Source organism: Anthonomus grandis, chromosome 5 (genome assembly GCF_022605725.1).
Source record: "Anthonomus grandis grandis chromosome 5, icAntGran1.3, whole genome shotgun sequence".
Lineage (NCBI taxonomy): Eukaryota > Metazoa > Arthropoda > Insecta > Coleoptera > Curculionidae > Anthonomus > Anthonomus grandis.
In genome coordinates, this window is record NC_065550.1 from 14,256,057 (window position 1) to 14,281,266 (window position 25,210).

Below are 25,210 nucleotides of genomic sequence, written 5' to 3' on the forward strand. Positions count from 1 at the left end.
GTACACATTTTTCAATGCACAGAAAGATTTTTGGACCACCTTGACAACCTGACTTTCAAACTTTAGGCTGTCATCAACAATAATACCCAAATTTTTGTATTTATCTACATTTGGCAATGGTATATTATTTAAAGTTATTATAACAATATCATTAACCCAGTCCTTGTTATGACTCTGTTAATGATAATGATAGTTTTCTTTTTGCATTTCGTTTATTATTTAGGTATGATTAAAAAGTACAATTTTTTTTTTAAACAAAGCTAAGTAAATAAATTGGTAAATGCGCTGGGAGATAGATATGCCCGGCGCATTCTCCATTTTTTTAATAGTTAGTTTCAATCTTTTTTTGCCTTGTAATGTGTAAATAAATAAATATTCATAAGAAAACGACATTTTAAAGAACTGTCGTAGCACCCCTCGTATTTATCTTTTAAAAAAAAAAGCTAAGTAAATGAATTGGTGAATGCCCTGGGAGATAAAAATGCCCGCCGCATTCACCAGTTTTTTTTAAGGTTTTTTTAATATTTTTTTTTTGCCCTGTAATGTGTAAAAAAAATTGTCTTAAGAAAACGACATTTTAAAGAACTGTCGCAGCTCACCTCGTATTTATCTTTTTAAACAAAGTTAAATAAATGAATTAGTGAATGCGCTGGGAGATAGAAATGCCCGCCGCATTCACCAGTTTTTTTTTTATTATTTTTTATCTTTTTTTGACTTTTAACTAATATAAAAGAAAAGATAACACAACTTTTTTAATTTTCTGTGCATCAACGTATAGATTGGGTCGAACGACAAATAATAAATTATAAAATTAAAATGTCATTTTAAAAGTGAGATTGTATCATGAACTTGCCTTTAAACAAAAAAAGTAGTTTTCTGGTCTCTGACTGCACTGCATCACACACAATACAAATTAATTGTTTGTCATTATACCAAAATGTATAGTTTCCCAATAATTATTACAAAAAAACACAATCACATATAAACAAAGAAGAAGACAAGATCAAATAATCGTTAAAAATTAGACGCTGTGCCCTGAAATCGACAAATTAGTATGTTATGCACATACATAGGGTCATGCTAAATCGTATACTAATTTCTCAAAAATTTAGGTAACAACCATTTTTAAATAAAATATGTACAATTTTAATGAAAGGCTAGGCAGGCATTTTTGCTCTCATAAAAAAATATAAGATGCTTAGATTTAGATATTATTGCGTAAAGAAAAATTGTTATTGAGAATTCCGTCTATTTCGGACAATTTTTCAAAAAAGAAAAATATTATGTCTGGCAACTTAGCAGAATATCGGGGATTCTAGGCATATACCGATGAGGCGTATACCCAACGGGCTTTATACTTATGGGCTTTTTTACGTCATGAAAGGAAATAACCAACGTATGTTTTACATGTCGACTCTCAGATACGTAGTATTCCGCACTCCGCAGACATTTTTACGGCGTTAAAGGCATCACGTCAGTTAATAATTATGATCTAAGGTGTATACGCGGCTTTAATATATCACATGGCGGCGTTCAATGTATTGTCAAACTCTCAAGGAAATAACATTTTGGCAGCCACTGATTTTTCAATTTGATTCATATTACGTGATGACCTTTGACCCGCACGACAAGAGCGAAGGCGACTGAATTGAAACTTTATCTTATTTTAGGTTAGGACTACTTCCTTTTATAAATTTTGAACAACAACGAAATTCTTAAACAAGTACAAGAAAAATCTCAGATCTAACGCAACTATCTTAAATTATTAATTAAATGTAACTTTCTATTTTGTTTTTGTACATAACATCCCAAAAACTTTAATTGTTTTGTTTCCCTATTATTGGCACAACTGAAATTTCTTAGGGTTACCAACATCGAAAGTACACAATCATGCAAAATGGCGGCTACCTGGTAGTGGTCATTTACTTTTCACCTAATTGGCAGTGCAGATATATTTATTAAGTTCGTGACTGTGGATCACGAGCATAAAAAAAAAGTCGAGTATATACATGTTTTTGATGAAAAAATGTAATAATATATAAAGTGGCCTATTTAAATAGAAGATGACATCTACTTCCGCTGCAAATTATCAAAATGTTTTAGTTGTAGGACATGCACTGAAATTTGTTATTATTTCATTATAATTTTAATATATTTCTTTTAATTTGCAATTTTTGAATTGAATTATTATTTTCCAATGGATAGTGGTGGTTAAACGACATTTTTTTTATTTTAAAGAAATAATATAGGCATATATTTAAATAAAAAAACACGAAAGCGAAAAAAATTAACAAAATAAATGGAAATTCTTAGTGTTTACTGCACAGAACACAAATATAGTTTTACTGTTTACACGAACTTAAAAATATACCTGGACTGCTAATGCATATGGCCACGATACCCAAAAATGACCACTACATGGTGGCCGCCATTTTTATAGTGGTTGTGTCCTTTTGATGTTGGTCACTCTGAAAATTTTTAGTGTTGCCAACAAAAAATATATTAAATAACGGTAATGAAGTTGATATTTGACGTGTGAGTATAGCGGATTGCCTAGTTTTTGACGATATGTAAACGACGCCGACGGTTGGGTATATCGTCTGGAACAGGCGATGTATCTTTCTCCTTATTTAATACGTGAATAATGTATCACCATCTTTATTTAAAGGTATTTGGTTCAGTTTCTCAAAACCAAATTATTGTGAATTGTCCATCTGTGTTGTTTATAATAGAATAATATATTGAGTTGTTGACAGAATAATATATTTTTTCTATATAAACCCTTTATAATTACAAACCCTCATAAAATCATCTATATTTTGATTCTTATATATGGTTGTACCTATTAATGTGGAAACACTGTACATGGAAGGAAAGTACCTAAAACTCGTAATAGTAAAAATAGAAAGAAAATAAGTGTTTTTAACTGAATTTGTTAAGTAAATACAAGCAAAAATTTAAGGCGGCCCCCTAGTAGTGGTCATTTACTTTTCATTGAATTGGCAGTCCAGGTATATTTATAAGTTCGTGACTGTTTATCAATAGAAAAGACAATTGACGTTTCCATCTGTCAAATATTAGGGAAAATAACTCTATAATAAGATCGTGTCGTGATTTTAGAATCCCAGCCCTAATCCCACACATAAAAGATATGACAATATATGACATATGTAAAGAGAAATGAGAAGATAAGAAGTAAACTCCAAATGTTTTTTTATAGATTAAAAATACATTTTTAAATTCAAAACAACCGGCTTATCAAGAAAATGTTAAAAGTTTCGATAAATGTCCCTAATTAATTTTTTAATTAGCCTCGGTGATAAAAACTTTAAGACATGACAAGCGTTCTAATAAAGAATGTTCTTAAAAAGCATGCGTCGGGCTTTTTTAGAGTAGTGAAGCAATATCAGTTTGACCCATTTGACCATTCCTTTCACAAAAGTACTTTTCTTTCCAATCACTATCGTAATATAACCTTGAACGCAGGCAAGACCAAAAGCAGAATGGTAAGTTGTTTAATATTTGTAATAATTTTTTCTTGATACCTGCTACAACTTTTTGGTATTGATTTTTCTGGTGAGTAAGATTGAATTTCATTTAGTGTGAGAGTTGTTTTAGCTGGGCATTATTTGCAAGAATATGGTAATATTTATAAACATTTTTGATATTTCTAAATTGTATGTAATGATTAAGTCAAACCATCAATTTTTAGTCAGACAAACTAACCCAAGAAGAACGTAGTACTCAGCTTGAGGAACTTTTGAGCAAAGGCTGGACTGTACAAAATGATCGAGATGCTATTTACAAGGAATTCCTATTTAAAAATTTTAATGAGGCAAGTAAATATTTAATGAATCACCTATTGATCAGTATGGGTTAGATAAGAAATAAGTAATAATGTCACATCTCTTTTATTTTTTAAATAATTTATGTAGATAAATACATGTGTTAAATAAAAAGAAGCAATGTGACATATATCTAACAAAAAATAAAAGTTTTATTTCTACATAATGTATATGCTATGTATAGATTAAACAATGTTATGTAGGAAAATACATATTACTCGTATATACAACTATCACAAAATTGGTTTGTGTTTTGGGCTTCAATGACTTGTCTTTATCATCACAATTCTCATCATCATCACTATTTTATCAGAACTTTCTGCAGAAGTCTATGAAATCTGCAATACCCTGTTTATTGGTTATCACATTTTATCCATCCCTTCCATGTTTACCAAACCATTTGGCTATAAATGCTTTTTTTCTGATCGATAGCTCACATTTATTTAATTTATTTATTATCATCTTACATGTTCTATCTATTAAACTAATTATTTAAATGAAAATTTTTAATTTTTCACTTTCATAAAGCATGAGCTACAGCATAAATTTCCACTTTCAAATTTAGATGTTTTCAAAATCCCTCAATGTCACATTCTTCCAATAGTTGAAGTTTTTTCTTTAAAGCCTCCTTATGGTATCTATAACACCTTGGTCCATTGGCTTGACAATAGATTGGAGGAAAATATGCTATGAATATCTTTCCATCTGCTGACTTTAATTGCTCTACATCAGGATATAATGGAGCATTGTTCAGTAACAGTACAGCCTTTGGTGCAAGATTATTTTTTTTAGATAAGCTCTATTTTGCATTATAAATTTTTGGAAAAAAAACTTTTTAAAGATGACTTGATCCATCCAAGCTGCCTTTTGAATATAACAATCAATGGGCTGTGTTTTTATATTTCTAAAAGCCCTTGGATTTTTGGATTTTCCAATAACAGGTAACCTAAGCTTATGGGTTTCAGAGGCATTAGCACAACATAAAACAGTCTGTCTACTTCCAAACTTAAAAGAAGCTGTATGTACAGTTAAGTTGGAGCACTAGTTTCTGAGCCTACAGCAAGGGTTCTTCTTGGCATTGCTTTCCAATAAAGTCATATTTCCTCTCCATTATACATATGCTCAGGTTTTAGGTTATCCTCTGTTATAAGATTTTCAATATCATAGCAAAATTTTTCCACAGGTACATCATCAGCACTTAATTTCTCGCCCATGAGAAATAGGGGGTTCTACTTACATAATTTCAGGATTGCTTTTGTTATCTGGAGAATTTTCTGATAATAATATTAAAAAGATACACCAATGGCCCCAACAAGTGATAATGGCAACCCTTCAATACATAAGCTGAAATGCCATCTGGACCAAAACCTTTGTTTCCTTTAATTTTGTTAATGGGCTTTAAAATTTCATCCCTATCAAATAACCCCAAAAATTGAAATGAGTTTAAATGACAAGCAAGTTAAATTGTTATCATTAATATACATATATGGACATAAAAAAAAATTGTGTACCCACTTACAGTTTTGTCAAAATCTAAATAAATTCTGTTCGGAAATGTCATTTCCTCCATGATATCTGTTGAATATCAAAGATTTTTTAAAGGATTAAAATATTTTTGTCACAAGCAATTCCAAAGAGCTCACCACCTTTAGCATTTGGAGAACATTTAAAAATGCATAATGTACTACCAATGTTTAGTAACATTATCAATTCTAAAAAACAGAAATTTCAAAAACTACTAACTAAAATCAACATACAATTCTTAGGCCACCTACTTGATTCAGCTGAAGAATTGATGTCATAATACCCAGGGTGTCTGAAAAGTCAACAATAATATTGAAGGGGCTGATGGATCAACTCATAAGCACCCAGAAAAACATAAGATGACCTTAGTAAAAGTCGATGGTTTTCGAGGTACAGCAACCTGGATAATACCTTATAAAGTTGGCTCATTTAATCTAGTTTTAAAATTACCCAATATGTTTTAAAAAACGATTTACTATTATTGTGATAGAGTGAAAGATAAATCTACATTATGAAGAAAATAAAGCAAATTTATAATTATGTTACGTTCAAAAAATATTTTCATTTAACTTAGAAAAATTTTAAAAAATCAAATAATATGTTCGAGCTGTCTATTGATCCATCTTGCATTCCTGACAGTTTTAAGATCTTGGGCTGCATCATTTATTCACTGCCATAATTCAGACATATAATTTATTGGCCTTGACCTTTTTTTTTATGCAGCCTACTTTCCTAAACCTTTTCTTTTATGCAACCGTAGTAAACAAAATCGAGGGGGTTTAGGTCTGGAGACCTGGGTCCATAAAATTGGACCTAGTCGGCCGATCCATCTGTTCGGGTAAGTTTTTGAATGTACTCTTATCCAACCACAGTATATTATCTAAAAAATTCGGGTCCTCTTCTTATTTTTTTATAACATTCTGCGGCAAAATTGTAGGCGTGGTTTCGTAGTCTCGAGGCAGTTGGCTTTTCACCCATTGAACATGATATGGGTGATCTTGAAATCCCCTAGTTTTCTACCGATTTCGGTATCCCTGTTCTTTCCATTGCTCATGCCGAAGTCATGAGATCATTTTCAATTTTGTCTAAAACTTGCTCAACATAATCAATACGAGAGTCTTACTTCTCGAACAGGAGCATCCTGCCTTCGGAATATGATCGGTGAACATTAATAATTCACGATAGTATAGATGCTGCTAGAGAATTTCCTCTGCATTCACCATAAATGAGATGCATATTTGCATATTCTTGGGCGGTATACGCCAAGGGCAGAATAAATGATTGGCCAATAAAACAAACAGCTCAAAAAACACAGTTCACAGGAAAATAAACTCAAAAACAAATCCAAAGCAAAAGGTAACAGAAAAGTTAGGATACAAGCAAAAAAGTAGTTAGTTCACAGAATACTATAAACAAACTAAATCCAAAAAATGTTTGTTGTTTATTGCTATGGTGATAAAAATTACCTTGGCTCTTGATTTTTTAATTTTTAAATTAAATAAAAACATTTTAAACATAACTTAAAAGTTTGTTTAGGTTTATCTTTCACTTTATCACAATAACAGTAAATCGTTTTTTAAAACATATTGGGTAATTAAAACCTGTCTATACAAAAAATGTATTTATGTAACCCAGTAAACTTCTGTGAGAATCACTCCACAAAAACAAAAAAACTATTAAAGCAAGAAAAAAGATATTGTATCAAAGAATGACCCACTGAAATCCTTGTTGTAGTGTGATAAACTTTATAAGAACAATGGATTTAAGGTTTTTTCTTCTAATTTGGTCTTAGGAGGTTGTAATTTTTGTCACCAGAAAAATGTAAAAAATGCGACGTTTACGAGATGCAGGCGACGTTTTTGGCTATTTATTTTGTTATAAGTCCTCACACCAATGGAGGTGTCTCTATGGAAGCAGGGAAAGTAGCTCTTGTTTCTACTTCCGACAGAATAAAATTAACTTTCTATTTTACAATATATGTTAATTATTATTTAATTATAACTATCAATAACAATACTTCCTTTTAAATATTGTTACCGTTGTAAACTATTACAAATTAATGGCGTAATCTCACTCAAATATCACAAAGCATTGAGTCTGTCCTGATGGAAGCGCTTCTACAATACCCGTATTTGTCCAATATCTCTTTAGTGTCCACGGGTTAATTTGTACGTGAATCGATCGACACCAGCAACTGTTGAATGAAATGGTAAATTTATTTCTTTCATGGAAGTTTTTTCTTGCGGATTTGCATATTTGTTTCTGTTTTTCAATAACTTTATTTGTTAATACATTTGTTCAAGACGTATCATATAATAAAGAAATCTGGGTCGCTGACATTCACAGATGTTAACGCATGCTGGCATGCACAGGGTGTCCCGTTTTCGTATGTTTTATGGAGTTTCTCACCTATGAAAATTTATTGATTTATTTATTAATGACAGTATCAACAGCCAAAAGCCACTTACAGATACCACCCTAAAATAATGAGACAAAGTATACTAAGGAGTATTTGTCTCATTATAGTATAATAGGGAAACAACAACTAAAAACTAAAGTAAAATGTATCAATTAAGTAATATCGGATATCTACATAACACGCATATTATAACAAAAAAACAAATAGAGAGATGCGGTTTTTGCGACACCATGCTACTTTTTAATAAAACCAAAGATGCACTAATAAAATTTGCTATAGCTATCTGTTTTTGTGCTACAGGATGACTTTGAAAAAATAGTATTTTCAGTCATCCTCTGTAACATTGTTTTTGTCGCGCATATTAAAAAAAATTAAAAAGTAAAAACTGATATTTGTAGATTTATTTGCGTAGAATTCAGTGGCGTACTCAAATTTTCTTTACGGGCCCCAGTTTTTGAGATATTATATATACATTATTATTTTAAGACAAAAAATTTTGAATATATTTGTCTACAATCAAAGATAATACTACTACGATTATTCGTATAACGTATAGTAGTAGAATTTATCGAACCGTAGTAGTATTATCTTTGCTACAATTGCTACCCGCGTAAGTCGATGTACACGCAATAACACACACGATAGAGGGCGTCAGAATCACCAAAAATTTATTTTGATGTTTTATTGTAGTGTAAATTTTATTGTTTTTTTTTTTTTTTATTTGAAATGAAAGAGATCTACAGACCTACGACAGTTTTAATATTTTTGTATTATCTGCAAGTTACAGTAAGTGAGATTTTGCGTTTTTTTATTTACGAGCTATATAGCCTAGGGAGAAATGAACTTTTAGTGTATTTGACGGTCTCTATCTTGTGCAATTTTTGATGTACAGCGACAAACCCGGGTAAACTTTTTTTGCCTTTTTTTCAATTTAAGAAATTTTTCTTTAAATTGAGTAGTTTTCCTAAGAAATAGAATCCAAAATATTTTTCAGTAAACCAAAATAGAATAACACGATTTTTGGCAAATTACATGCTCTGGGAACGCTGTGAAATAGAATAGCTTCAGTAAATTATTACGTACGCGCTGTTGTATCATGCTAACGAGAAATTGAAAAAAAATGCATACATCATTTTTGTAGGCTTTTTTCAGTTCTACACTTTGAAAATGTTTGAAACAGTGATAAATGATCATTTATGTAACAAGTGTATAAAATGATACTTTTTTTAAGAATAAAATATGTGACAATTCCCTTGATTAGAAAAGCGGATTTTACACACGTGTAACATACAAAAATTGTTTCTACTACCGAAGAAAACGACTACTACCGAAGAAAGAAAAAATCAAAAATACCAAAATACTTTACAACTTAAAAAACTTTACGGTAAAAAAACGTCAAAACATTTGTTGACAAATTATAAATTAAACGTAAAATTACTTTTTACGCACTAGTAGTACTCACGGTTTTTGCAAATATCCATTACAAAAAAAAAATGGGGTTTTCCAAAAAAATACCGGAGAAGGGATTGCCACTTTTTGTTTTTGCACTTTTCATAAGTAACACTAACTTTGGCAAAGTATCAAGATTTTGCCTATTTTTGCCAAAAAAGTTACAGATTGACTGAACTGATTAACTTATATATGATCAAATATACAGTGCTTTCATTTCAAAACGATCCACCCTTAATAACTTTCTTAAAAAAAAAAAAAAAAAAAAAAACACGTCAAATTAGATATACAGGGGGACGTTTAATTATGCATTTACTGAAGTTCTGTCAATCACCTCCTCACCTCACTTTAATATGTTAAATGGAAACCCCCATCGTGTGATACATCAGAGTAAGCAGTGTTTCTCTCTTTCAAATTCTCTCTTCAACGGTACCAAAAAAAAATGCAATCGGTAAATGTGTAAGCAAATAGTTAGCGAAAATGTCTAGAAATAATGAATATTTTATTTACGCCAAACTTTGGTATTTTAAATAAATACTTTTAGTGTGGTACCTACATCATTTTAAAATTCTTACATTTTTTATAATAGATCATCAAAAAAAAATACAAGCAATTTAGAAGTTAAAATGTGTGGTAACAAACAGTACATTTAGTTCAAGCAAATTATTTATTTTTTTAAGTAAATAATGTGTACCGTTATTTGCGAGAAAAAAGAGTGTCTTCAAATTTTTTGCAAAAATCTTTGTATGTGTATTTATTTTACTTATATTTTTTGCGAAACCTACCTAATAGGTACAAAAAAACACTGCAATACCTTACATTTTTAAGGCGTTTAAAAAGCAGGCGATTTATTATGGTTAAAACTGTCAGTTTGACGCGTGCAATTTTTCAATTTTAGTTAAAACAGTGAGTTAATAAAATGGTGTATATGCTAGCCCAAAGAATAGAAATAATTTTCCTTTATGGAGCTCAAGATCGGTGTGCTCGCAGAACCGCGAGAGCATTTAATGAAAGGTATCAAGATAAAAACGTGAGCCATAAATACGTATTAGAATTGATATGAAAATTTGATTTTTAAGAAAGTTATTAAGGGTGGATCGTTTTGAAATGAAAGCATTGTATATACCATCTATACCATCACATATATACCATCAAATTGATGTGTAAAACTAAGCATATGATTCAAATAGACTTTGAAATTCTCCACCAATTCAACCTGGTTTAAGATTTTAAATTAAAAAATTACATCCTTGGTACAAACTACCTGTACAATAGTATATGAATTTAAAACAAAGGACAAAAAGAATATACATTAACAAAAAACATAAGTAAGAAAATACTTTTAACATTTAAAATCTAAAACAATGATATTTAATTAAGAATAAAATGGTGAGTTCTGACGCAAAGGCCTTTAAAGAATATTAATTTCTTAAAAACATATACATACTTCCAGGAAGTAAATTGAAACAGTCAAAAAACTATTATCTCTACAAGTAGATCTACAAGATTCAGTTCTTTTCAACCCAAGTGATACCGCCTTTGATTTATAAGTAGCTATTAAACAAATATATTGCTTAATTACCCTCTGAGATTGGCAAGAAGAATTCATCACAACAGCCACAGTTTTGATATGTATTATTGTACCTGTTATCAATATCGCTAGGTATAGGATTTCTTACATATTGCCTCTTACGTATTTTAAAGAAAAAATGTAGAAATGGAACGCAGTAGTCAAAAAACATTTTTTTAATCTTAAATTTGTCAACATACCAACTTACAAATTTTACTATAATTTACAAAAGTTACTATAAAACTAAATTTTTTTTGTCAATGACTTACCTGGGTGCCTTGATGGACATTCCAGCTACCTTATTTGTGGAAGATTTTAATGACTTTGGGGTGACACACTTTAAAGGGGGAAAATAATGTTAATAGTATTGTGTTGTGGGTGTAGAAAAATAGGAATTGAAGTATAGATAAATACTAACTTACTCTGACTGACAAATTTTAGTAAAATGGATGTTGAAAGAGGACAATCAATAATTTGACAAGTATTATTTCAATAGTTTTTTTTTATTTAAACGTAAGGAGCGAAAATAGAGAAAACATCTCCAGGGTGTCCCACAAGTAATGATCCAATTATTTAACACTTCTCAGACTCTTGAGAACACTATAACATGGAACTCATGGAACTATAACATCACAAGTCAAATGTTTCTTTGCTATGCTTTTCACTCGCAAAATTTGTCTCAAGATCATCGAAATTCAGCCGGATTTCGAGGGCCATTAATTATATAAAATATTTAATTGTTTAATATAATAAAGTCCGGCGAAAACCACGATAAATGCAAGGAGCTTAGACAATCTTTACATAATAAGATACATACTAAATTATATTATTTTATTATTTAATTGAAGAAAGTAATAGGATTTTTTTTCGTTGGAAAAAATATTTTAAAGAAAATAAGAAATGTTGAAAATCTAATCAAAGTGTAAACAAACTGTTAAGAATGACGCATTTTTTTATAGCCTTATATATTTTCGTAACATTTCGAAAATAACAAGTTTAAAACTTATATTATATTATAAATATTTTAAAAGTTTCAAAATCAACTGACTTTTTTAGGCTTTTGGTTTTATGACTCGCACAGCCCTATTAGCAGATAAAATGGACCATCACCCAGAGTGGTTCAATGTTTACAATAAAGTTCAAGTAACCCTAAGTTCTCATGACATCAATGGGTTAAGTAAAAGAGATCTCAAGTTGGCCACTTTTATGGAGGAAGCTGCGAGTGGGCTCAAGAAGTGAGTCTATTGAATCAGATATAAATATTTACTTTATTGGACATGTTGATGTGTTAAGTTTGTTAATTTTTTTTGCCCAACAAATTGTTTTATAATCATTGTACCTAGTTCCCATAGGGTCCAATATTTTTTCTAATTAATATTAAATAAATTGTTAATAATTGTCATTATTTATAATATAAAATTATGTTTGTGATCCCTTATGTTTTTTTTTTACTTTTTCCTTTGGTTTTTTGGTTGCCCTGAAGAAGCCAAAAAGCAGAAACGCGTGTCTGCAGGTACCATCTTTACTTGTTCTGCTTCGTGTCACGGAGTATTCCGACTAACCTCTTTTGCCGTTTTACTGTCCGTGCTAGCTTTCATTCTATAAAATTATATTCTCAAAACTATTAATCGTTATTTTTCTAGTAACACATAATACCCGCAAAATATCATTTTAAATAAAATGTATTTATGAAAAATGTACAAATAAAATCAAGTGTCAGGTCATAAAACTATTTTCCTTATACATTAAAACTAACTGAAAACACGTATCACATTTTTAACATTATATCCTGAGAATCGTTTTAAAGTTTAGATTTTATAGGTAAAATTTTACAAGTTTTACCCAGTCTATCTCTCTCGGGAAAATTCTCAAATTTAAATTTCTCATACTTTGATTGCAGCAGATTATAAAGCTCAACACTATGAGAATAATCTCTTGTTTCGCAAACGACTATTACCTGAAAATATAGGTAGTTAGTAAAATATTTATTTAAATTATATAACTCTTGACTTACTTCAACACTAAATACATCAGAAGCAATCCAAGCTCGTTCATGAAGTATGTCCTTAATAGAGACTCCAATAGATCCCAAAAGTTTGCAAAGTTCATTTATTCCACCAGGTCGATCACTTACTGTTACTCGGCATTTAACTAATCTTCCATCAGCTGCCAGCCCTCTTTCTAAGCACCTTCCAAGGATAGTTGTATCTATGTTACCACCACTGAGGATTAATACCACTCTAGAATTGTAATAAATGATATTTTATATCGCATAAAACATTTCAGATGTAACATACCTTTTCCCTTTTAACTCTTCTAACTGACCAGCTAGTATGGCTGCCAACCCACACGCGCCAGCTCCTTCAACCACACTTTTTTCATTTTCTATAAATCTCAATATGGCCAGCGCTATCCATTCCTCACTCACAACTACCTAAAAATACGAAATTTTTATATGTTTGTAAGGTTATAATTTTCTACCTATAATAATCATATTTTTATATGTTTAAATGTCAGGAAAACTGCAAAATTCTTAAAAATATTGATAGGACATATGGCTACTATTTTTATAGGGCATAACACAAAGTTTACAAGGTAACTTTTAAATTCAAAACTACCTGGATGGTTTTTTAATAGAAGGAATACCTACCTAAAGTAATAAGATTTTTTAAATTTCCACAAGACCCACATAACACATAGATGAAATTGCAGCGTAATTTAAAAGAATAAATTATATGGAAGTTATGTGACTATGGTGATCTTTTCTTATACCAATGACATTTCAGAAAGTCTTCAGTCTTATCACGTCAGGTGATATGTCTTTTTGATGTTTCATCTAACCATTTTTTTAATAAAGGACAATAACGTGAAACAAGATAAACTATCTGTTTAAAATCTTCTTCTCTCTTGTCAGGTGATTCTTAAAAGAAAAAATATCCTTAATTTACCCACTGCAAAACTTCAAAGAATGGCTTGACATCCCCTTATCTCTATGCCCCTGAGTACACACTATTAGTTTATTTGTTTTGAAGATACAAGGTGCTCAACAACTGATACAACTCTATGTGGTCCCACTTTTGGTACATCTATATTATTTAAAAGATTTAGAATATACCTAGCAAAGGACTTTTCGAGTTTAATTGACATTTTAATTCCATTAACATATAATTTTTCACCTAAACGAACCAGGAAATCGCTGCCACTACAATATTATGGATCATAAAGTAATATGATCCAGAATATACAACTTTTGAAGATAACCTGTATCACTGAAGGGAGGTTAGCGGAGAGCATTGTGAGCATTTACTTGATGCGGTAAGTTTTGAAATAAAATTAAATCAATTTTTGGATATTTCCTCAAACGTTAATCTTTAAAAGCTTCATATCTCCCTCAAAAACTATGCAGCAACATATAGGTAATTAAAAGCGCTTCTTAAAAAGGGATAGTTGAACCTATTTTTTGGTGCGTCAAAACTTGTCCCCCTCATAAACAAACTTTGTTCGAAAATAAAAGGTGTTTGAATCTTGCCGAAAAGCTCTTTCCCATGCTGTAGTGCCTTGCAGTACGCTTCGATGAGCAACCCTGAATAGGAGCATCTAAATATACTAAAATTTGTTCATTCATAGGATCAAAATCATGATTTGCTTACCATTTTATCATAAAGGTTTTTACAGGTCTCCCACGCGTTATAACCAACTTGTGGAACCGCTAAACCATCAGCTAAGGTGCCTTCTATTATTGTAGACTGAGGACCTCCGTTTGCTATAGCTTTTGAGAAACTTGCACATCTGTCAGATTCTACTCCCTAAAATATAGCTTCATTGTAAAAGTTTGGTTAAAAGAAAACCATTATACAGGGTGTTTCAAAAGTCATGGTCCAAACTGAAAGGGGGGGTAGGGGAGGCTATTTGGAATCACAATAACCCCCTATGTTGTTATCCGATTTTTGATGGTTTAGAAGTTATAGCTGTTTTTCAGTTTTTTTCTATAATTTACTTCTGGCTTAAAAAATATTTTTGTCTATGTCTGGGGCTTTTTTAAATATATTTTTTTATTTTTATTCCAACAAATGTCGAGTCTTTTTAATAAAAGTGTAGTGTAAATTTTTTTTTTGTTTCGCTGCAGAAAATCTTGTTTAATTTGTTTTTGGAATCTTCAAAAATGAATTTTAACAATTTAATGAAGCACTACACAGTACACAAAGACCTACAGGAATTTAAACCAATGTTTAAAAACTTTCTACTATTTTTAGTCTTTCAATAAAAACATTTACCTTATAGTGTTTATTATTTGATCAATGTATGTTAAGAAAATTTTTAGAAAAATTAAACGTAAAAGAAATAAAATCATACCACATTTTTTGCTTGCATACCACAAATTTGGTACTATTTAAGTGCGCTTGACCTTCAAATTGGAATTCAGAATGCTATCAAGAGCCACAAATAAAAATGGTATTCTCACATGGACCATTTTAAATAGCCAAACCGACTATTGTTGACATTTTCTGTATTGTTTTCTGTTTGTCTTTAGCTAACGTGTTAATCGATTTTTTTTTCTGTTTTCTGAACTATTATACCATTAAAGTAATAATTAATCTGCATCGAGATGCCGGATCGGTATACCCCACGGAAATATGCTGAAATGCATTACATTTATGGATTGTGCGGTGGGAACGCTCACCTTGCTGCAAGAGAGTATCGTGATCGTTATCCGGATCGTGAACGCTTTCCCGATCACGGAGAGTTCATACGAGTACATAACTCATATTTGCGGGGAGAAATACCTGGTACATAGACCGCGGTTGGATGATGAAGAGGTGCTTGCTTTGATAGAGGCGGGCCCTTCTACAAGTATTCGTAGAATTTCTAGAGCTACTGGATTAGCTATAGCTACGATACATCGCATGTTGCGAAGGAACAACCAGCATCCATACCATGTGCAACGTGTTCAAGCCCTCTTACCCCGTGACTACGCGCCTAGAGTAGCATTTTGCAGAGAAATGCTTCGACGCTGTCAAGTGTGCAAGACCCGGACTTTTTTGACTGCATTTTGTGGTCCGATGAGCCTTCATTTCAAAGACTTGGTATATTTAATATTCACAATCTTCACTATTGGGCTGTAGAAAATCCGAGAATAATAAGGCAAGATCGCTTCCAGTACCAATTTGGTGTAAATTTGTGGGCAGGAATTCTCGGTGGTAGGCTGATTGGCCCTTTCGAGTTACCGGTCAGATCAAATGGAGAGAGCTACCTAGATTTTTTAGAACACCAACTTTATGACCTTTTGGAAGATGTGCCTCTGGAATTACGGGCAAGAATCTGGCTGCAACACGACGGAGCGCCAGCGCATAGTGCACAAATAGTCAGAGACTATCTAAATGGTGCTTACCCAGATCGTTGGATAGACAGAGGAGTGGTATCATGGCCGCCGCGCTCACCTGACCTTAATTCTCTTGACTATTTTTGATGGGGATACTTTAAAGAACTTGTATACCAAACGGAAAATATTACTGAAAATCAGCTTTGTCAAAAACTGCGAGATGCAGCAACAAGTTTACGAAACAATGCTCGAGCATTTAGAAACTTAAAAAGAAATTTTATAAGACGATGTCGTTTGTGTATAAGAGCCGGCGGCGGCCATTTTGAACATCTTTAAATAAATGCCAATTAAATATTCGAATATTTTAGCTTTTATTTCTTTTACGTTCCATTTTTCTAAAAATTTACTTAACTTATATTAAACAGATAAAGGCCTTTAAGTTAAATGTTTCTATTGAAAGGCTATAAGTTATAAGAATTTTTAAAACATTGGTTTAAATTCTTGCAGCGCCTTTCTGTACTGTGGTGCCTCATTAAAATGGTAAAATTTGTTTTTAAAGAAACCACAAAAAAATTAAACATGATTTTCTGCGGCGATAATACAAATTTTTTTAATAATATACTTTTATTAAAAAGACTTGACATTTTTTAAATAAAATACTAAAAAAATATATTTAAAAAATAAATCCCCAGATATTAAAAAAAAAAAAAAAAATTTAAGCCAGAAGTAAATTATAGCAAAAAAGTGAAAAACAGCTATAACTTCTAAACCATCAAAAATCAGATAATAACATAGGGGGTTATTTTGATTCCAAATAGGCTCCCCTACACCTCCTTTCAGTTTGGACCATGACTTTTGAAACACCCTGTACACATGACATACTATAACTTTGATTTTGGGATTTAACATTTTTACTGCCACCGAAACACCTGCTAATAAGCCTCCTCCTCCTGTCGGAACTAGAATAGCATCTATATCTTGCACTTGCTCCAATATTTCTAAAGCAATTGTACCTTGTCCTAAAGTAAAATAATATTTAGCTTAAAAGAAAATTGGCATCCTGAATGTTCACTTTACCAGCAATAATGTGAGGATGATCATAACCATTGATGTATGTAAGACCTTGCTCTTTTGAGATTCTTGAGGCAACCTTTTTGGCTTCGTTCATATCCTATTATAAAATGATAACAAAAATACCTGACTATGTATAAAAATACCTGTCTATAGAAATATTTCAAGTGATTTTAAGAATAAAAATTCAAATAAACGTATCCTTAAACCCGTTAACTTTTTAGATATAGAAAGAATAAGAAAAAAGTAATTTTTTAATATATCTTCCCAGAAAAAAACTATGTACGCCACTGGATTTTTTTACAGTTTATTATTTTAAGAATCTTCACTTATGATACCTTTTCTTTTTTTTATAGAACACAGTTTAAAGTGAAAAAAATTATAAGAATTTTTATGCTTAATTAAATTACATTATAGTAAATATTTCATATTTACCTTATTTTCATTAAGATTGTTTTGAATATTTTGTTATCCACCAGGCAGAGATTCTGTTTCTATAAGAACTATTTTTTTCATTCATGTTTGAGGTGGTACCTATAATAGTGGTACCACATGCATTTTTAAAATATATTTTATTTTGAAAATTACGATTCATTGTTTAATAAATATGATTCTCTCATTTTTTACTTTATTCGTATATTTCCCGTAAATAATTTTAATTTTATGAAAAAGCAGTGACTTACACATATTTTTTTTTAAATATCTAGTAGGCATCCACAAACGCCGCCATTGATGAAAATTTTTAAAAATCTTCTGCATATAAAAATTATAGTTATTGCTGCTTAAAGGACGTGTGGGCCCAACTATAATTATATTATCTGGAAAGATATTGCGGTTATACACGGTGTTACAAAATTCGGTGCAAATATTTTAAGAGCTTATAGTTGGAGTTAAAATATGACTTTTTTCCTATAAACATGTATGCTAAAATGTACCCGCTCAGAGCTACTGCCCGCCCAAATTGCTTAAAGACAATTGATTATTTGAAACCGTGACTACAGTTATGCGTCAAACGTCCTGAAAATTTGCAAATCTCGGTTTTTTGAGTGCTCTTTCCATTTTCCGCTACAAATATGATCCAAATCCAATTTTAGAGCAGCAGGATTCAAAGGGCTTACCCTTCTGATGGCTCCTATCTTATGTTCGCAATAAGAAATTTAAAATTCTCGCCACACCATCTCGTTAGCCATAAAAAGTCTTAAATTTTTGTATTTTCCATTTTTTGATACAATTAAGCGTTTTTCAGAAAACTGCTGACAAACGAAAGGCGAGCTTTTTGAAATTAATCTATTAAACCTGACCAACTATCAAATTAGAAAAAAAACGAAGAAGGCCGTGACTGCTTTCATTTTTCTCAAATCAAATTAATTGTATCAAAAAAATGCCTTTACATAACGACAACTTTACATTTTTGCATAGCTAACTAGATGGTGCTCTAGATTTTCACGAAAATGTATTCTTATCGGAAACTGAAGATAAAGCCATCATAAGGGCAAGCCCCCCAGAATCTAGGCTTAAAAGATTTTTGGGACGAAAAATGTCAAGACAACCCAAAAAAACTAGACTAATTAGATTAGTGGCCCAAATAATCTATTTTCTTCTAGCAATTTGCGCGGTCTATAGCTTTGAGGATGATGAGAAGGTGCATTTTAGGACACATGCTTAAGGAAAAAGTCTTATGTTGACTTCAACAATACGCTCTCAAAATATTTTCACAGATTTTTGTGGCATTCTGGATAAAAAATAAATATATAGTTTTTTAATTTTTAGTTCAAGTGTGATTTAGGACAAATGATTTTTTTATTTTTAAAGTCACCTAATAATTCACCTTATCAAGAATTAGCATCTTATTTTAATACAAACTATATACTGACCTTGCCCTCGATCACAACCTGTGCACAATATTCTCGACATTTTTCTATTTTCATGATTGGTGCTATTAAAGGCATGACCACGGTTACTGGTATACCCAGTAGGTAACCGTGGTAAGAGACAGCTTGAGCATGATTACCCAAGGATGCAGCTATTACACCTTTTTTTCTTTCTTGATCGTTTAGCATAAGCATAGCATATCTTGCGCCGCGCTCCTTAAAACTTCAGAAGAAAACAGTGAATACAATAATCCTTTAAAAATATATTTAGTAAAATATATATATAGTTATACCTGCCCGTATGTTGCAGGGAGTCTTTTTTCATCCAGAGGTCTACCCCGGTAATGTCCGACAAATGTGATCTCTAAAAATATGTCATTAACATTTTTTTTGAATATGATTTTTGTTTTAAATTGTACCTCGCATGGGGTAATTTTTATCCCACTTCTAATCTTGTAGGCTGCAGAAGTGATATCTTCGAAAGTGACTGCAACAGGTCTCTTTGGATCGCAAAATGGGTCGTCAGGTATTTGCAGCATGTTCTCAGATTTCTACAGGAATGGGAAATGGGTATCACGCGATATACTTCTAAGTATGTACACAGTGTGTTCAAAATTGAGGATGCATGTGTTATGATCTCAGAAACAGATAGAAATAGAGAAACGGACTTAGGGTTTGTAACTGATCTTGTTTAGGCTGCGTTTTAATCTCTTGGTTTTTGAGATAATTTGAAAGACTACCATTATCAAAAACACTATGTAATATCTAGGCGTTAGATCTCCTCAGTTGGTTTTAGTTTTTAGGATAATTCATTTTTTAATTTTTGAATGAATTATCAGATCAGACAAAAAAATGATTCAGTTTTTTGGATTAGAACATTGAAAAACTGGAATTAGCATTAGCGTGGAACTATGGGCTGTTTGTTTGCTTGCAATATCTCTGAGGCAATGTTGCCACATGCTTATGTAGAAATGGCAAAAAAAAAACACTTTATAATATCATACAAATTTTCGCTTATTTTGACAGGCACAAAATATTACTACTGTTCGCCTTTAACAAAATATGAAGCATTTTTTAGTAAAATGTGTAAGATGCTCGATGAAATCAATATTCAAAGTTAAATAAATGTCAATAACGTAATTAGAGAAAAGGACAACAACATCGCAACGCAGCTCGATCACATTGTTGATGCTACCAACACAAGAAATCTACCAGTGACGTCTTCAAAAAATATTTACTTGATAAATATTTATTAATAATAGATTATGCTTTATATATAAACAATATGACCGTTTCTGAACTCTATGCGTTTTTCTAACGTACTTCATTAGAGTAAATGTACCTAATCTAATAAAAGGCATTTTTATGGAAATTCAATAATTTAGTTATTATAGATTTGTTAATAATTCATGTTTTAAGATATGAATTTTTTACATTACGTCAGAAATTAGAGCATACCTAATTAGTTTTATATTATCGCATATAATGAGAGTTTAGTATTTCCTTTTGTTATTCAAAGCATTTAAGCAAATTTTTAGAAACCTGTGCATTATATTTCCAGTACATGTTTAAGTTAAAAAGATATACGTATAGGGTAGTTCATTAAAAAGATATAACTTCTTCGGCCGAGTTTCTTTAACGGTTAGTAGTACGCTAGTAGTAAGCAGTATAGTAAAGAATTAAATGATTTTATTGTTTTGGCTTGATTTAATCTGAAGCGTTAAAATAAACACATATATACATACAGGGTGTTTATTTGAAAACTTCCCACCACGGATTTATCGAAAACCACTGTTATTTATTAACGGAAATTTAAATGGAGAGATTTATTTGGATATGTTGGAAAATAAAAATACCATCAATCCACTTATCACTGAATCCATTGAAAACCAAATCGATGATGATGGAAACCCTATCTTTGATGAGGCTGAAATATATTTCTAGCAAGACGGCGCTCCTCCTCACTATGTTCTTTCCGTTCGGCAATGGCTAGACGACGAGTTTCAAGATAAATGGATAGGGCGAAGGGGGTCTATAGAATGGCCTGCTAGATCTCCTGATATAACGCCGTTGGACTTTTTTCTATGGGGTCATTTGAAATCTATTGTGTTTACTCCCCAACCTGAAAGTTTGGATGAACTTCGTCAACGCATTATCGACAGCTGCCATGATATCCCACAACATGTTTTTGAAAGTGTTTGTCAGGAATTTGAACATCGCTTATATCATTGTTTGGCCAAAAACGGGCAACATTTTGAACACTTATTGAAATAAAAACTGATATTTTCATGTTTTTGTTTTCTATCTGAACAAATTAAGATAAACAAAGATTTTTCTAATTTTCTCGAAAACGAATCGACCGATTTAAAAAAATCAAACGTCAAAATAAAATACTTCGAAAGACCTTTTAAACAAGCTACTACTCGATACCCCTTGCCATTTAAAATTTTTAAGGGGATGACCCTGGGGGGCAGAGGGTGAAGTAATTTTAGGTCAGAAAGTTGTCCCCCTTGACAAACCGTTTGACGTATTTCGGCGGTTTTTTTAAACAGTGGTTTTCGATAAATTTGTGGTAGGAAGTTTTCAAATGAACACACTGTATATATATATACATACTACTACATACTCTAAATTATATAAATGCGGATTTGCTTTTTTTCAAGAAGTTTAAATTTTAAACACATTTTACCTTTGAATCTACAAAACACTATAAAAAAATACAAGTTAATACAGCGGACCGTCTCACACGTATAATGAAGTGAATATCACAGTTCTCAGAAAATATATATTTTTTTTTAATTTTTAAACGGATTATTAACCAACCATTATCTTTAATGGTTTCTTAGATCCTCGTAATGAATCGAATGTAGGAAAACCTGTACATCTTTTAGTCACATTCGCGCGGTTTAATAGCCACATATATCTTAAATACAGAGTAGCCCAGCCAAAACAAAGATGAATTTTATTTTTAAAGAAGAAAATTATTAATTAAAAAGTCACCCTCTCACTGTTTTTAATTTGGTAAATAGACGTTAAATGACAAAACATGCTGTTCTGGGTCAATTTATGCTGAAGAACAATGAGTGTCAGAAAAAAGTAGTGTTTTGATCTGATTCATTTTGATCCTTATTTAAAATTCATCTGCCATGTTAAACACAGTCATTTATTATCATATGCATTTAACGAATTTTATAAAATACTTTTTAAGAAATTAAAAAAAAATAAAACGTCAATTCACTCAATCTGCAATTCCTAAAAAAATACGCAGTTAAAATCTGGCAATATTTATTATTTTGATCTTCCTGAATAAGTCCTATCAAAAATTAATATGCAAATAAATGTCAACGTTCAAAATTAAACAAGATAAATTGGTAAATTAAAAAATAACAATACTATTTAAATAATATCATAATTAATATTTTGTCAATATTGTTTGCTAAGTAATATAACGATGTCCCTAGCAGACAATAGTATTTATAATTAGTATCTAATTAAGACTAACCTAACTTCTTATCACTGCAAATAACACTGTTAACTTCACCAACGTCAGATAATATGATTTTCTTGTAGAACGGCCTAAAACCCTATATTCTAGAACAATTCATTTCCAAACCAATGTTTAATGATTTTTAATTAAAATTAGTTCGCAACCACGCTCTTATATAAATTGTTCCACCTCAATAAGAAAATACCCTTATGTAAAACTTTCAATTTTACACTACAATATAGTTCTAAATTGTCAAATTTAGTTCAACAAAAGATTTAAACTGCAGAATTATCTTACTTTACATACTAAATCATAGTAAATAATTTGTTTAAAAAGTTCAGCTACAATTTTAAAATATTCTACTTACTCTTGAACTATTCTATATAATGTTTTTTTTTCAGTATAACAGGTAAAAACAATCATAAAATACCTAGGATATTTCCAAAAAAGGCATTTATGAAAGAATGAATGGTTTAAATCTTTTCCTGTTCAAACGTTTTCCACCTCTAACAGTTTCTTAGTAAAGACTCGTCACCAATTTTTGACACAACGTATTTTGGTATGGGTACGTTAATTTGATTATATTATGTTATATATATATATTTATATTATATATTATTTTTTATAATTTATCAATAGCAGTTCGCTAAATAAATATATCCAAAATGAACTTACATTATTTGATTGGGCAGACATCTTTAATCGTATTAATTCACAGAAAGAACTTCAAAGTTAACTAATTTACAATTATATTTTTGGCACAATTTGCTAGTAACCGATTTATTGTACTGACTGACTGCTCTTCCAGATAAACCAGTAAACGTTAAATTATTTCTTAGTTTCAAATTAATGATAAACGGTTAAATACATATATATATTGAATTATCTTTTACAAGTAAATTATTATTATTGATAGTAAGGATGAATATGGACTAATGAACTAGTGATCTATTTTATATCTTTTTAAAATTGTAAGTATTAAATATTAATTTGCAGGGTTAATCTGTATTTATTTATGTTACCAGCATGTCCATTCTAAGTGATAGCACAACTGCTATCGCGGAAAAGGTATAATTAGGAGGTCGGTAAAATGAAAGAATGGCAATAAATGTGTTTACAGAGTTATCGAAAATTTTCCTTTTACCACAATCTTGGTTAAATTTCAAAAACTTATATTATAAATATTAAAAGAAAAATCGGAGATTCTCCTGATTAAAGATAATTAGGAGTGGCAGCCTGATTTATTTTTCGCACATATAATTATAGCCACTACTCTAGTAATTTTTTTGTACTTAAAAAATTAAACACAGTACCAGATTTAATAACTTAAAATATATCCTAAACTAATAACTTATTTGGTTGAACGTAATTTTAATTTCAAAGTATACTGCATTGATGGATCTCAAGGCCTGAAACTATTGGATTTTTCCAGATCATGTGGTTACAAAAAGGAAAGAATAGCTGTATATCACTAGTCCCATAGATAAAAGGGGTTTAACTAGTCCCTTAGATCCGTATGATACATTTGGTAAAATATAACTAAATAAAAATGGTCGCTTTATTATTCTTTTCCATATTTATGGTGTTGATGCGCAGTACATCAAATAAAAAAACTATGCTCAGAATAAATAAAAAAAAAATTATAAAAACTGAATGAATTGGTTGAAATAATACTATTTATTTAACACCTACCTGCTACCTGTTTTCCTTTAAAATACTATAAGATACATTAAACAAAATTGGTTGTTTTCGAGCGAATATCATGTCAATTGGTAACTGCCTTATCATCAGCTCGACCCAACACATGTAGTACTTGGCACGTTTTATATTTTTAAACTTGATAAACTCGTTTATCATAAATCAACTTGATGGCGAAATGTGGATTCCATTTTTAATCTTTAAGATTCATAATAATTGTTCGTAGCAAAGGAGTAATCTGATTTGTCTTGGGCATATTGTTATACATGTGACAATTTTGATATATGTATATTTTGTGTATATAACTTTTTTCTTTCTAATTATTATAATAAATAAAACTATATTTTTTTAAGGATGTGGTTCGTTAAGGAAAGGTTGACAACAAAGAAAAAATAGTGTAGTCCGATGCTGTGTTTATTGTGCAAAGTTGAGTTTATTAAGTTATCAAATTTAGATTAACAGATATCTTTTGTTTCCTTGAAAAGTGAACACATAAAAAAATAATAAATTATAAATTTCTCATCGAAATCTTAGTTTCAATTTATATTAATAATAATATTAATAAAGTTTTCAGAGGCATCTCTCCTAAGAGACTCACAGAAGTTTCTAAATTTGTCTCTTACTTTGGTTTGCCTCTGCTGCTAGACAGACAAGAAAATATGTTGACTACGACTCTAAACGAGCCTTACCAGAACTGAAACAATATCATCGCAGAAGAATATCAGATTCAAAATTCTCATGTATCATGACTGTCCTTTAGAGAGGGTAGCGGATAGTTAGGCTTGATGAGTTTGTTTGATACTTTAAATTGTGTAATGAATATCAATAATAACTTAGAAAAAAATTAATCTGCTTCGTTCACATTTCTTCGTGACCTTATTAAGGAACTTAAGTTATTGAGAGACGCTGATTTATAAACATAAATAACGTGTACTGCTGCTTGCTATTTGTGGAAA

The 25,210-nt window shown here is 30.7% G+C and overlaps 2 protein-coding genes across 3 annotated transcripts; one reads left to right on the forward strand and one right to left on the reverse strand.

The window, feature by feature from the left end:
* Nucleotides 1–3,149: 3,149 nt before the first annotated feature.
* Nucleotides 3,150–12,238, forward strand: LOC126736606 (probable pterin-4-alpha-carbinolamine dehydratase). The gene is made up of 3 exons (XM_050441046.1): nt 3,150–3,506; nt 3,713–3,835; nt 11,864–12,238. Exons 1-3 carry the CDS (start codon nt 3,336–3,338, stop codon nt 12,044–12,046), a joined length of 477 nt encoding a protein of 158 aa, XP_050297003.1. The 5' UTR covers nt 3,150–3,335; the 3' UTR covers nt 12,047–12,238.
* Nucleotides 12,239–12,471: 233 nt separating this feature from the next.
* Nucleotides 12,472–24,384, reverse strand: LOC126736592 (L-threonine dehydratase catabolic TdcB-like). 2 transcript variants are annotated; one of them, XM_050441021.1, is made up of 10 exons: nt 24,249–24,384; nt 19,489–19,620; nt 19,363–19,433; nt 19,073–19,292; nt 17,205–17,298; nt 17,010–17,146; nt 14,458–14,613; nt 13,105–13,241; nt 12,822–13,047; nt 12,472–12,764 (listed from the first exon to the last, which is right to left on the reverse strand). In XM_050441021.1, the coding sequence occupies exons 2-10, from the start codon at nt 19,606–19,608 to the stop codon at nt 12,609–12,611; spliced, it is 1,317 nt and encodes a 438-aa protein (XP_050296978.1). In that variant the 5' UTR covers nt 19,609–19,620; nt 24,249–24,384; the 3' UTR covers nt 12,472–12,608. The 2 variants fall into 2 exon arrangements, with proteins under 2 accessions (XP_050296978.1, XP_050296977.1); XM_050441020.1 differs by lacking the exon at nt 24,249–24,384 and adding an exon at nt 23,232–23,450.
* Between the last annotated feature and the right edge of the window lie 826 nt (nt 24,385–25,210).

Excerpts from the sequence above, each read along its gene's own strand:
- LOC126736592 (XM_050441020.1), bottom strand. The coding sequence starts at position 23,252 with ATGTCTGCCCAATCAAATAAT. Across the intron at positions 19,293-19,362 it reads TCCCTGCAACATACGGGCAG|TTTTAAGGAGCGCGGCGCAA; the intron begins GTATAACTATAT and ends TTTCTTCTGAAG. Across the intron at positions 13,048-13,104 it reads GAAGAGTTAAAAGGGAAAAG|AGTGGTATTAATCCTCAGTG; the intron begins GTATGTTACATC and ends TTACAATTCTAG.
- LOC126736606 (XM_050441046.1), top strand. The coding sequence starts at position 3,336 with ATGACAAGCGTTCTAATAAAGAATGTTCTTAAAAAGCATGCGTCGGGC. Across the intron at positions 3,507-3,712 it reads GCAAGACCAAAAGCAGAATG|TCAGACAAACTAACCCAAGA; the intron begins GTAAGTTGTTTA and ends ATCAATTTTTAG. Across the intron at positions 3,836-11,863 it reads TATTTAAAAATTTTAATGAG|GCTTTTGGTTTTATGACTCG; the intron begins GCAAGTAAATAT and ends TGACTTTTTTAG.